The 11,680-nt window shown below is 46.2% G+C and overlaps 1 protein-coding gene across 1 annotated transcript in view; it reads right to left on the bottom strand.

Moving 5' to 3' along the window:
* Positions 1-8,638: 8,638 nt before the first annotated feature.
* Positions 8,639-11,680, bottom strand: part of ALK (ALK receptor tyrosine kinase) — a 319,157-nt gene continuing 316,115 nt past the window's right edge. The window contains exons 27-29 of the mRNA XM_086460670.1: positions 11,311-11,445; positions 10,666-10,756; positions 8,639-9,343 (exon numbers count right to left, since the gene is read on the bottom strand). Coding sequence (XP_086316796.1) covers positions 8,639-9,343; positions 10,666-10,756; positions 11,311-11,445 — 931 coding nt within the window. The remainder of the gene's footprint in view (positions 9,344-10,665; positions 10,757-11,310; positions 11,446-11,680) is intronic.

Raw genomic sequence — 11,680 nt, 5'->3', positions numbered from 1 at the left:
ATATATATTTTAATATATATAAAAAAGATATATATAGAGAAAAAAAGTTCAGTTGCATTAAGGAGTAAAACCACTATTCTGTTTCTCGTACTGAAACAGCCCTTGCCTGGGAAGGTTATTGAAAAGCATCTTGGGTTTGAGATGCTGTATTATGTGAATAACGTTCCTCTTAGAGAACGCGATTATCTCCACCGTTCTCTAAAGTTGCTCTGTGATTCATGCAGTATTTAAACCATTTTTCCTCTGAGTAGTAATGAACTGATAATGCTTTGTGCAGCGCCTGCTTTGACAGAGGAGGTGGTTAATGAGTGACATTAGTCTGGTTACAGGCACCTTGTCAACTCCAATCCCAGCTGCTAGCAATAAGAAAGCAAAAAAACCCCAAACAACCGATGACCCCCTTTTCAAGCAGTTGCAAAGTATTTTTACATTTTATCATTCAGATCCCTCCTCTTCTTTCCCCCTCCTGAACACAAAAGGGCTGATAAATACAAGGATTTGCGGTTATCCTAGTGAACAGCAGCAATTAAATAAAAAGCCTTTAAAAAGCACAAATATGCTGCATGCCAGTCTGCCTAGTAAAAAGCACTTTTTGTTGCAGGCATTCGTAGAAAGAGCTACGTATAAGCAGCACTCTTTAAAATAATGCACTTTGCACTCTCCTGGAGGGCTCTCCCTCATTTTTAAAGACTTTTTTTCATTTGGTGTACTGCAGGCTACGAGTATCACAGTTTTTAAACGCAGACAAACCCAGAGTGGAACTGTACAGAACAGCCTCCTCGTAAATATTAAGTCTGTATAAGTACAGCGTGGTAATTCCTGCCAGTGGTATGGATTATATGCAGCCTTTCCAAGCGAGTTATTATCATTATTGAATTTGTTTGTGATACACGTTTCTTTTGTTTCCTTCAGAACAGGTTCCAGTATAAATTTCTTCTAGGAATCTTACGATAAATTAAGGATAGTTTTAGGTACAGCATTGTAACACACCTTGATGTGACATTATTTGCATATCACCCTTTTAAAACAGCTAATATTTTGTCCCTGTTTGAAACCTATAATGTTTTAATTGCTCAGCCCCTGTAAACGTTACTGGGATGGTTTTGTGTTTCAGTCATTTTGTTCTTAAATGACCTGCTTGCTCTTACCTACTTGAAGAAGTGACACTTTAAGTTACATCATAACATCCTATTTTTAGACAGAATTTTGCTGCTGTTACTTTCTTTTAAATATTTCTGTAGCTGTTTTTCCTGAGCTGTATTTAAAATAATGCATATTGTATTCTAACTTATGGCAATTTTTAATTGAATATAGAAGATGTAAATTTTGAGTGTAAAAAAATTAATGCTTTATATTTGAAGCTGCAGATGCTCAGTGGTGTACTGAACTTTACTTTGTCCAGTATCTGTTTCTTGCTGGTGTTAGTAAAATGAAACCCTGGTCAAGAGTGTGGCAAAGAGAATTTTCCTTAGGCCATGGCAGAAGGTACATCTTCTCACTTCTGTTCCTGCGTCCAACTGGGGCAAACAGATGCAGCGCGGAGCAGCAGCTGGGGAACGTGAACCAGAAGGTTTTGTGTCTTCCCGCTGCTTGGTACGGAACTGCCCGTTGCCCCACAGAGCGGTCGGAGAGCACGTTTCACGGGTTCATCCCAGCCTTGTGCTCCTGGGAGGGCAGCTTGGTTTCTGTGATGAAACAGTCATTCCCAGAAATGCTGGTTTTCCTGCCTGGCATGATGGAAGGGCGGGAGCTGCTTCACCTGATGGGTGGCTGGAGTTCCTCAGGAGGTACGCAGGGCAGTAACTGCGTGAGCAAGGCAGTGAGCTCAGGCAGTTGGCTATAGTCACACCATTTCTGTGTGGCATGTCTTGTGCAAATGAAGTAATATATGGGAATAACCTCTTTCCAGGAGTTTTCTGATTCACTGGTAACTTTTTTTTTCTCCAAGGGGGTCAGGCTGCACCTTCCACAGCTCTGCAGCTACACTGAGTTCAGCTGGAAGTGGGGTCTCAGGGGCCTGGGCTAGCAGAGACTGCAGGACCTCATTGAGTCCTGCCTGACAGGTAGAGAAGAGGGTGTAGCTGCTCTCTGAGCACCGGTGCAGTGTCCGTTCCCTTCAATTTCAGCTTCAGCTAGCTGGACGCTGCTCCTGACAGCTCTGGCTAGAACCAGCTGGAGCACTGCAGGTGAGAGGAGCAAGTCAGGACTGTTACCGGTATGGAGCTGGTTTGGCAGCACTGAGAATCTCCTGTGAGGAAGCAAGAAGCACTGTAAATTTATGCAGCCTGAAACAGAAATAAATCAATCCCTCCCTTCCAGAAAGGATTACTGATGGCTGTCTTCAAGTTGGTGAAGGGATTTGTGCTTCCCTAAATCCAAGGTAAGTTGTTATAATCCTTTTCTCCAACTCTTGCAGGAGGGCACTTTGTGTCCTTAAAAAAAAAATCCTGAAAATAACTGGCAGTGAAGTTTGAAATTAGGTGCTGTGCTGAGATCTGCACAGCCCCAGACTGGTTAGAAAAAGACACGAATGATCCTTAAAGTCCCTGTAAACCATATAAATAAAATATCTGTTTTATAAATAAACAAACAGATGGTCCCCAGCAATTCTGTGCTGCCTGTGCGGACTCTGAGGCTTGTCCTTGTCCCACAGCATGTCTCCGGAGGTCCCGTTTCAGAAAATGTACTTCTCCAGTGCTCTCAGCAATGACGTGTTTCAAGCTTTGTTGGACACTGGCTGGAAAGGAGAGGTCACAGGTGTGGCAGGAGGAGGAGAACTTTCTTGAGGTGTCCCAGGATGGGGAATTAATTTCTGGTGAGTTGAGTCGAGTTGGGTTCAGTGATTGCTTTGCAGATGTTGACAGTAATGGTTTTCTGGGCAGGGAGCCTTGTGCTTTTAGTGGCTATCCAGCAAGGGCTGAGGCACACGGATCCAGAACTGGCACTGCAGATTTGCAAAACGTAACCTACTTTGACAAGGTAGCTCTGCTACCTGGGAGCACGTTGCATAGATGGCAAGTCCAGCATCAGGGCTTTTACAGAGTTCAAATCTTGCAGAAGCCTTGTCAAACACCAGGTGGAAACTGAAACCGTGTCCCTGAAAGCAGAGTACCCACCTGCATCCTTTGTCCTGCCTTGCTGCAGACAGACAACTCTGGAAAAAATGGAAATTAGAGCAAAGCTTGCCAGCCAGTGCCAGATCCAAACCAGTATGCGGTGACTAGCTCAGGAGGGCTCCCTTTTCAGTTAACATAGAAAGGGAGGAACCAAAATGGGGGGGGAATGGAGGGAGAGGAGAGGTGCCTGCCAGATACCTGTCCAGGAAAAGAGTCGTCTTAACTAAACCGCAGCACTGTCCTGCAGGAGAATGAGCATGTGGATAAGCAGGTGAAGGAGAAAAAGGCTTATAGTGAAGTCAGTCCTAATTTCAAGGACCATTTCTTGAGAGAGCAGCACCTGTGGCATAGGAGTGGGATGGGGAGGGGAAAAAGTGAGCATTTCAGGGCAGGAGCTACCTCTTCCTGTGTAACACCACACCTGCTCCTTGCTCCTTCGTGTGTCCATGTACCTTAAAACTTGTGCAACTTTACCAAAATGGGTGTTCAGAGACCTCCCTCTGACATTGACCCAATCATTACACAGCCCAACACAGAGAAAGCCAGCTACAGTCATTTTATTTGTCTTCATGCCTTGTGGTTCACTACACTTGTTTACAATACAAATACACTATTCAATACAAAATACTCAATGACCATATATTAGTATTTTTCTTCATAGTATCCCTGAAGTGCACAGGCCCTTCCTTTACAAAAAATGTTGCATAAACTGCTGTACATGAGACAGACACTCCTATAATGAAGCTTGTTACTAAAAGAAGCCAGATGCGGACAATTCGGACGTTTTCCTGTGACGGGTTTAACTTTGGGGCAGACAAACGGTGATGTCTTTGCTGCTGTGAAAGGCTGTTTTATGCTATTCCTGCGTCAAGGTTCTTGTCACCCAGAAGACAGGCTCAGTAACAGGAGCAGACGTGCAAAGTTAAATCCTTCATAGCTTATTTCGGACTCCTTGCCTCATGCAGTGTGTAACCGACCGTGCCCCGTGGCGCTGCAGCTGCTGGCACGCAGAGCCTGGGTCCTTTTGTGAACGCCCGGGGCGGGGAGGCCGTGGACCTGCCATGCTACGCCCCTGCGGAAAGCTGGCTCAGCCAAATTAGCACTGCCTTTGTGCTTTCCACCCGCCGCACCGCCCCTCGCTACAGCAAGGCCCCTCTCCCGCCTCCGCTCCTTCCACCGCTCCTCGAGGAAGCAGAACCATCCAACCTTCTTGCCTCGCTTCACTTCCAGGCACATGATGGAGAAACAAGGTTCAGTAGCGAAAAGAAAGATGAAGGGACAACTGGAAAGGAAGATAAACAGGCATCCCATCCTGGTTTACCTTCAGCAGCTTACAGAACCAGAAACCTACCTAACCTCTACATGGAACAGGTACCATCCACATGGAAATACGCTGTTTCCAGAGTACGACAGTGGTAGCACAGGATTTCCCCAGTCGTGCTTTACATCCTGTGGATCACACTGCTTCCTGCTTGTCCACTGTAGAGGGAGGAAGACACATAAGACCAGAATGTAAATATTGCCTACGAGGAAGATTAACAGTCTTAAAAATAAGTTCCTTAAAAAACTCTGTATTGTCTCACTAAACTGTATTTTAAGTAAGTCAGACAAAAATGGGTAAGAGGGTTAAAATAGCTTGAATTTTTTTTCTCCTACAACACTGTAAGCCTAGCACAGAGGGGTTTAAAAGGGAATTTGGAATTTACACTTGCCAGGGTGCTTTGGTCTGGTGAGCTCACAGCGACTTAAGCTCCTTCTGTTCCCTGCAGCTCTGAAAACTGAACAGGTAAATCCTTCTAGACACAAAAATTAAAAAAAAATGCCTAGTTTATGACTGGAAAAAAATGCTCTTGTTCATGGTGTACAGCTATAGAAAACATGCTAGAATAAAACTGCTAGAAACTGGAACAGAAGAAACGTGAACTCTGAACCCTTCCAGATGTTGCAAGAGAAATGCTGAAATAAATTGTGACATGCTGCCTTGCACAGAATTTAAGCCACAGTCTCCTTATAACTGTGCTGAGTGAATTACCCCGCTCTTTACAGACACAGCGTCTATAGCTACCCTCTGCACTGCAGTCCGTTAGCTTTACCCCAGCACACAGAGCCAAGTTTCTGTTGTTTCCCTCTGCCTACTTGGACTGTCCCTGGGAAAGCCCTTTGGAAGCTTCTTTCCTCCCTCACTAACAAACCGCGGCTGCCGGTGATTCTTCCAAGACAAACCCGTGTGGCAGCTGCAGCCCTCGCGTGGTTACGGGTTAAACGTTACACGGCTTCTGTCAGCCCTTCAGCTAATCAGCGATGGTGCCGTAAGTGGTAGCGCTGAAGTGTGAGTTGCTGCGGTAGGGGCAGAGGAAGCGGATATCCCTAAGGAAAGCTTTCTTCACATCATCCCAGTGGCACAAATAGAATCTTGCAACGTCACTGGCAATGCTGTGGCAAGAGGACGGAGCTTTAAGCAATGCAATTGCGGAATGACCAGGAAACTCTCCGAAGCAGCCTGCACACAAGTAGCAGAGCACCCTCTGGTCCAGGCAATTAATCCATGGAAATCATTTCTCATTGGTGGTATTGTTTGCTTTTTAAGAAAGAGGACAGGCAAATGCTCTAACCCTGGTTTCTGAGTGGCAAGATTTGATTAGCATCAATGTTCACAAACCAGTTTGTGCAAACTGGGGTGCTGTGCTTGGCCAGCACACAGGGGTACAAACTTAATGCTTGCTGTGGAAGAGCTCAGAAATGTTATGGCTTTTACGTTAAAAATAAGCCCAACTAGACTTCTCAATTCCTAGAGTTAAGAGGGGGGATTTAAAAGCAAACCAAAGCCCAACACAAACAAACAAACAAAAAAACCAAAACCACAACAAGGCATTTTACACTGGAGACACTGGAAGGGTGCTTAAAACCAGCTGCTAGTGCTGAACAGTATCTCAATGCACCGTACCCAGCAGACCAGAGAATTTCAGTAGTAATTCACCATTTCCCCTGACCAGAATTATCTCGTCATGTATTCCATAGGTAACGCAGCAGTAATGTGTTTAGCTCCTTCATTTTTTACAACTCCCATTCTGTAAGAGTATTTCAGTTGAAATTCTATGATAAAATAACTGCACAGCACAAACTGCAGAGCAGTAATTGCGCTATCACCATGGCTGGGCAACGCTTGCCTTTCCCCCTTCACTCCCACAAACTTTTACAATCATCTCTGGCTGCTTGTGCTTTTAAAGCTTCTTTAGAAACGCTACCTTTAACATCATAACCTGGCAGCTTATCTGCATTTCTGCAGCATCAGAGCTGCTGCCCCAGATCGGAGAATTAGTAAATTCAGCTAGTCAAAGATCATTAACTTTGCAACCTTTTGTTCTTGTGTATTCTTTAAGAACGCTCGTCAGTATACAGGTCAGATTCTGTTCTCAGTAACACCTAAGAGGCAGGGCAGCAAAAGCTCCTAGTTTGCTCCTATGCAAAGAGCAGCTAAAGAAAACTGAGGAGCTTCAGCCCTTCTGAAATCGAGAAAGCTGCAATATTTAAATGAAAATTGCTATTATATGTGAATAAAATACTAATGTAAGAAATTGTTCTGGTAGTGCTTACCTCCTGAATTAATCAGCTTTCCTGAGACTCTAGAAAACTACCCCATTGATTTTACTGAGCTAGAATGAGAAAGAACCAGCGTGACACCAGCACAGCTAGGCTGAATCCCTCCCCAGCGGCTATTTCATGCCAAGAGCTGTGAGCCTAATCACCTTGGAGATCACAAATACTCTCTTAGTCCAAGCTAAAGAAGCCTGTGCGCAGCAGCAGGATGCCCAAAGTGTAACCCTCGCTATCCCCCCCAAGCCCGTGCAGCAGCGGTGCGATGGATCTCTCGCAGCTGAACGTGAAACTGGGAGCAGGCTCTCAACACAAGAGCACAGCCACGTTAACCAACCACCACGCACAATTTTGGCATTTGTCTAAAAAAAAGGGTTTAGTTCTGTGTATCAGAGATGTCAGAAAGGCGGGTTAGGAGAGCACACTACCCCCCCCCACCTTACGGGTTTTTTACAAGGGTGACGGCCCAAACCAAGCCCTCCGATTTCAGTCTGCACACCTCAAAGGTTAGGAGTACGTATATGCAGATTCGGGTTTGTTCCCTTATGAAGACAGGAAGCTTACCTCAATGTTTGGATCCAGGGCCAGATTCAGAGTCACTTCACTGAAACGAAGAGTCTCGGCCTGAAGGACACCTTCACATTCCTTTGCTGATGCTCCAGTACACCCATTTCTATGGAAATAGGCACCCTTTTTTGGATAGCATTCATGCTAAAACAGCTCCTTGCAACCCTAAGTTGAAGTTACTAATGCACATCTTTACACGTGAATTATTTCCTAAATCTATGTTTTGACAATACACTTAACTGGAATATTTTTCATGCACAACATGTACAAAATGAGTCAATGCAGTGTTTGTCTTTAAACCACTATCATACACGTATTCTGTTAACGGAACAAGGGCTCTAAACCCTTCCAACACAGACAGTATCTGGCATCCGGATTGTGGCACGATGTAGTCTTCCGCCTTTATGTTGTTGTTTGTACAGGGTGTGTCAAAGGCTAGTGTAAACCTCTGAGGTATGCAGGTGGCTGTCCATTTTCAGGGCATGGTGAGTTTCTCTCATGACCATGGTCCTTTAAAACTTCATCTTGATTCCACTTGACATGCACAAGTTCCTGACGAAGGACATTCCTACTTTTGCAGGACAGAAGGAATTTTAAAGGGCTTTACTCAGTTTTAGTGCTTAAGCACAGGAAAAAGAAAAAGCAAACGCCCCAGCCAAACACCCTGCCCCCCCCCCCGCCCCAGCCTGGAACGCCTCATAGCATCGACACCCATCCTCTATGTCTCCTCTCTCTTCCAAGCGATGCAGCACGACCAGTGTCTTTCTATTGCCCTGCCAACACCCCATAACCACTGTGCATTCAAGGACTTTCGAAGACTGGACTGTAGCTGGAACACAATTTGGGAATGTGCCATCGCATCACCGTTCAGCGCTGTTGTATCCTTTTTCGGTTTGGATAGAGGATGCTCTCCCCAAACCCACTACAACCAGCTGCAGGAGATCTCCAGGTGTCCCACAGCAGCCACAGGTTTGGCACGGAAAACCCCAGACATGAAACACTCAAGGCAGTGAGCCGCGGCTTGACACTTAAGCAGAGAACGCACAACTGAGAAAAGCTCACGGGAAGGGCGTGACAACAACCATGCGTATGAGTCGGTGCAACAGCAGCTGGGCCTTGCAGTTAACATCTGATTCCTGTATCCTCCCTCCCCCTTGTTTCTTTCACTGTATTTGGGCTCTGGTGATTTGAAGCCTCTCGGGTTAGTTGAAATTACAGCTTCGAGGGTGGCACTTTTGGAGCAAGTTGGCACAAAATGGAAGGTAATGCTGTCAGAGCCCTCGCTCGTGGTGTATTGGGTAACAGGACATCTTTTCAAGGCTCAGGGGCCACAGGGGAAAAGTCAAGAAGGTAGAGGGCTCTCACGGCCCCTGCTGGGTTATGTGGCTCTTGTTTCTAAGGACGGGGTCCTCATAACTGCTCGCGCAAGGTGGCGTGGAGGCTTCCAAGGGTAAGCCCTGCTGTTGGTATCCGTAGTTGACATTCCCACAGGGGAAGTGGCGGAGCCTAAAGAGAGGCACTTCTTTAACACTTGCTGTTAGGGAAGATGGCTCTAATAGCAGGGAGGAGCCTGGCAGCCTGCCAGTCACAATGTTGGGCCCCACAGTACAGTTTCCTTCCTGTCCCAAATTCTCCCTCTCGGGCATCTCCTTCTCCAGCAGGGAACTGCTTTTGCTGGCCTGCTTCTCCCCAAACCAGGAACCATATGTTGGATTCCAGAGGTTGGTGGGCTTGTTTCTGGAGCCCCGGCTTCTGTGCAGCTCAGACGGTGGATTGGACTGGGCATAGGCCATGTTGATATGTCCCCCCGCTGAGGCTGACTGCGCCTTCCCCGGCACTGGTGGTTCCAAGGCTCCCACTTTCCCTAGAGGTTTTCCAGCAGTGACGGCTGACGGCAGGGGTGGTGGAGATGGCAGACTTTGCTTGTCATCCTTTCTGTCTTGGTGTGTGGAGACCAAGAGAGGAGGAATTCCTTCTGGATCGTCGGGGCGCATCGCTACCTTCTCCTCCTCCTCAGCTGACGGGCCATATTCTACTGGCAAAGCAGTGTTGATGACATCTGGATCCTGCCGGAGAGAACGATGAGCATTTCTCAAAGTCTGCTACCATCATGCATACTCAGACTTGATTAAAAACCCGACACATCTGGCAGCTGTCGTGCTATGAACACAGACCATCGTTCCCACTACCCAGAGCCCACATTCCATGTGTAGAGGAGGCTGACAAAGTGCAGTTAGCTGTGAGATGTAGTGGGATAACCTTAAAATCAAACTCTAAAAAAAGAGCAACCCTAAAACTCACCACAGAACAGCAGAGGCACAAAAACAACGAAAAACATTTTTTATGTCCAGCCAAATTTCCTGTGGGAATGTTGTTTTGGTACCTATATCATCTCAAAGCTCATAACATTCTCGGATAATATTGAGAAAGTTTCAGCCATGAAAGTATTGCCTCCACACAAGGAGGAGGGAATGGGAATGCAGAGAGAAGGCAATTCTGGCAGTAACCCTTGAAGCCTGAATCCATAGGGACTGCGGTTCTGAGCTATTTAAGAAGTTTTGAAAATTAAACTGAGAGCAAATGTGGTGATCTGGGCAACCTTTAATTGTTGCTAGATGCCATGGCAAGCTATAAATAGCAGAAAACAATGCCTCCCAATTCCAGGATCCAAACACACATGAAAAACGCACCAAGCCTCCCAAACAGCGAGGGAAAGCAAACTGACTGAGGCAAAGACCTGTGTGAGGTCACACAAGAAGCCTGCGCTGATGCAGGCAGCAAAACATCTTCCAAACTACTCCACTCCTCCTAAGCTAAAAATGGTGGTAATAAATAAATAAATTAGATTTCAGCCTGGAAAGCCAGACACTTGTTGCCTATCCTTAGAATCCCCGCTCCTTTAGCATGGCTGTCTCCGCCTGCCTTCTGCAGCAAAGTCAGATTCAAAAAATTGCCGAGAGCTGCAGAAGCCACCTGCAAAGTGTGCTCTGAGCCAGGACCATTTCTGCTCAGTGCTGCCCATGTCCTAAGGGTAAACACCAGCACGGACTGGGTGACACAAAGCACGTGAAGCGCGTACAGGTGCTGGCCTGCCTTAGCTCTTTTGCTTGTTGCAATCTGTGCCTCTATAAGCAGAAGCAGAGCTACAGGACTGCTATTTGTAAAGCTGTATGAGCCTGAGCCTTTCAAGCAGTGAAAGACAAGAAGGATCAGCCACCGGACGAGGTGAATGTCCCAGCCACTGGTCCCAGGCTGACATCAGTCTCCCTGGACTGCTGACTGCAGTAATGCAGAGCTGCCTTCTCATCTCGTGTTCTGGCTGGCCTAGACCGCTCCTCAAGTAAAGCCCTCTCCACTCATCTCATTTGAGACAAATGAACACCAATACCTGAGTGCAGTACTCAATTCTCTCCAGGATTATGGCAAAATTTGGCCGATCTTCAGGCTGGTGCTGCCAACACTGGGTCATAATGCGGTAACTGAAAGAACAGAACGGGAGATGCTCATAAATGGCAGATCCTGTTGGTACATAACAGCTAGTCACTGCAGCTTAGAAACCACAAGCACGCATCACCACTCTGACTTCCAATAAATAAGACTGCTCTGCCTTCCCCAGAGTTGGACAACTGATGCACTTGCAACCACTGAAATGTGGCCACCAGTGGGGTGAAATCCACAGCACATCAGAGAAATAACTCAGCCACTCGAAATCCCTTGGACAATTCATTAAAGGGCTACAGCTAATGTAGCCCAGTTTTCCCTAGCTGTGAGCAGTCCTATGCACCTGAAGTTTCCTAGCTAACCTAAGACACAGAAATATTGTGGCATCTTTGACCAAACAAGCAGTGGCCAGTACTTCTCAAAGTGGCCCTGAATTATTCTCCAAAACAAAGCAAAAACTTAAATAGTAGAGAAGTCACTGGCACTCAAGTCCGATAACGCAGATCAGCCACAATAAGATAAATCTTAAAAGCCATTAACTTTTGAAACAGAAACTTATTTGCATGAATACGTCAAAGTTAAAATCTCATACACAGGGCCAGGGCAGTTTTTAGGTGGATCCATCCTTCCTCCATTGGTGACGAACTCCAGAACCTCCTGGTTACTTTTGCTAGGGTAGGGCATGTACCCCAAAGAGAATATCTCCCACAGCAACACGCCAAAGGACCTGAATACAGAAGCAAAAAAAAAAACAAAGTGAAGGATACAGGAATGACCATCACTGAGGGGCAATGCCCTTAGGTGCAGTACCGTCAGCATTGCTCTTTGCAGCCTGTGGTCAGGCAGCTTGTGGAAATCACTGCTGCAGGATTCAGACATAAATAAGCTGCACAGTTGTAGTGGTGGACTTTGAATCATTTAATGGATACCAGTAGTTGACTGTTAAGTTAGTGAAGTCTATG

This window comes from Leptosomus discolor, chromosome 2 (assembly GCF_034619465.1).
Source record: "Leptosomus discolor isolate bLepDis1 chromosome 2, bLepDis1.hap2, whole genome shotgun sequence".
Lineage (NCBI taxonomy): Eukaryota > Metazoa > Chordata > Aves > Leptosomiformes > Leptosomidae > Leptosomus > Leptosomus discolor.
The sequence above is the reverse complement of the archived record's forward strand: the minus strand, read 5'-3'. Positions and strand labels throughout refer to the sequence as shown.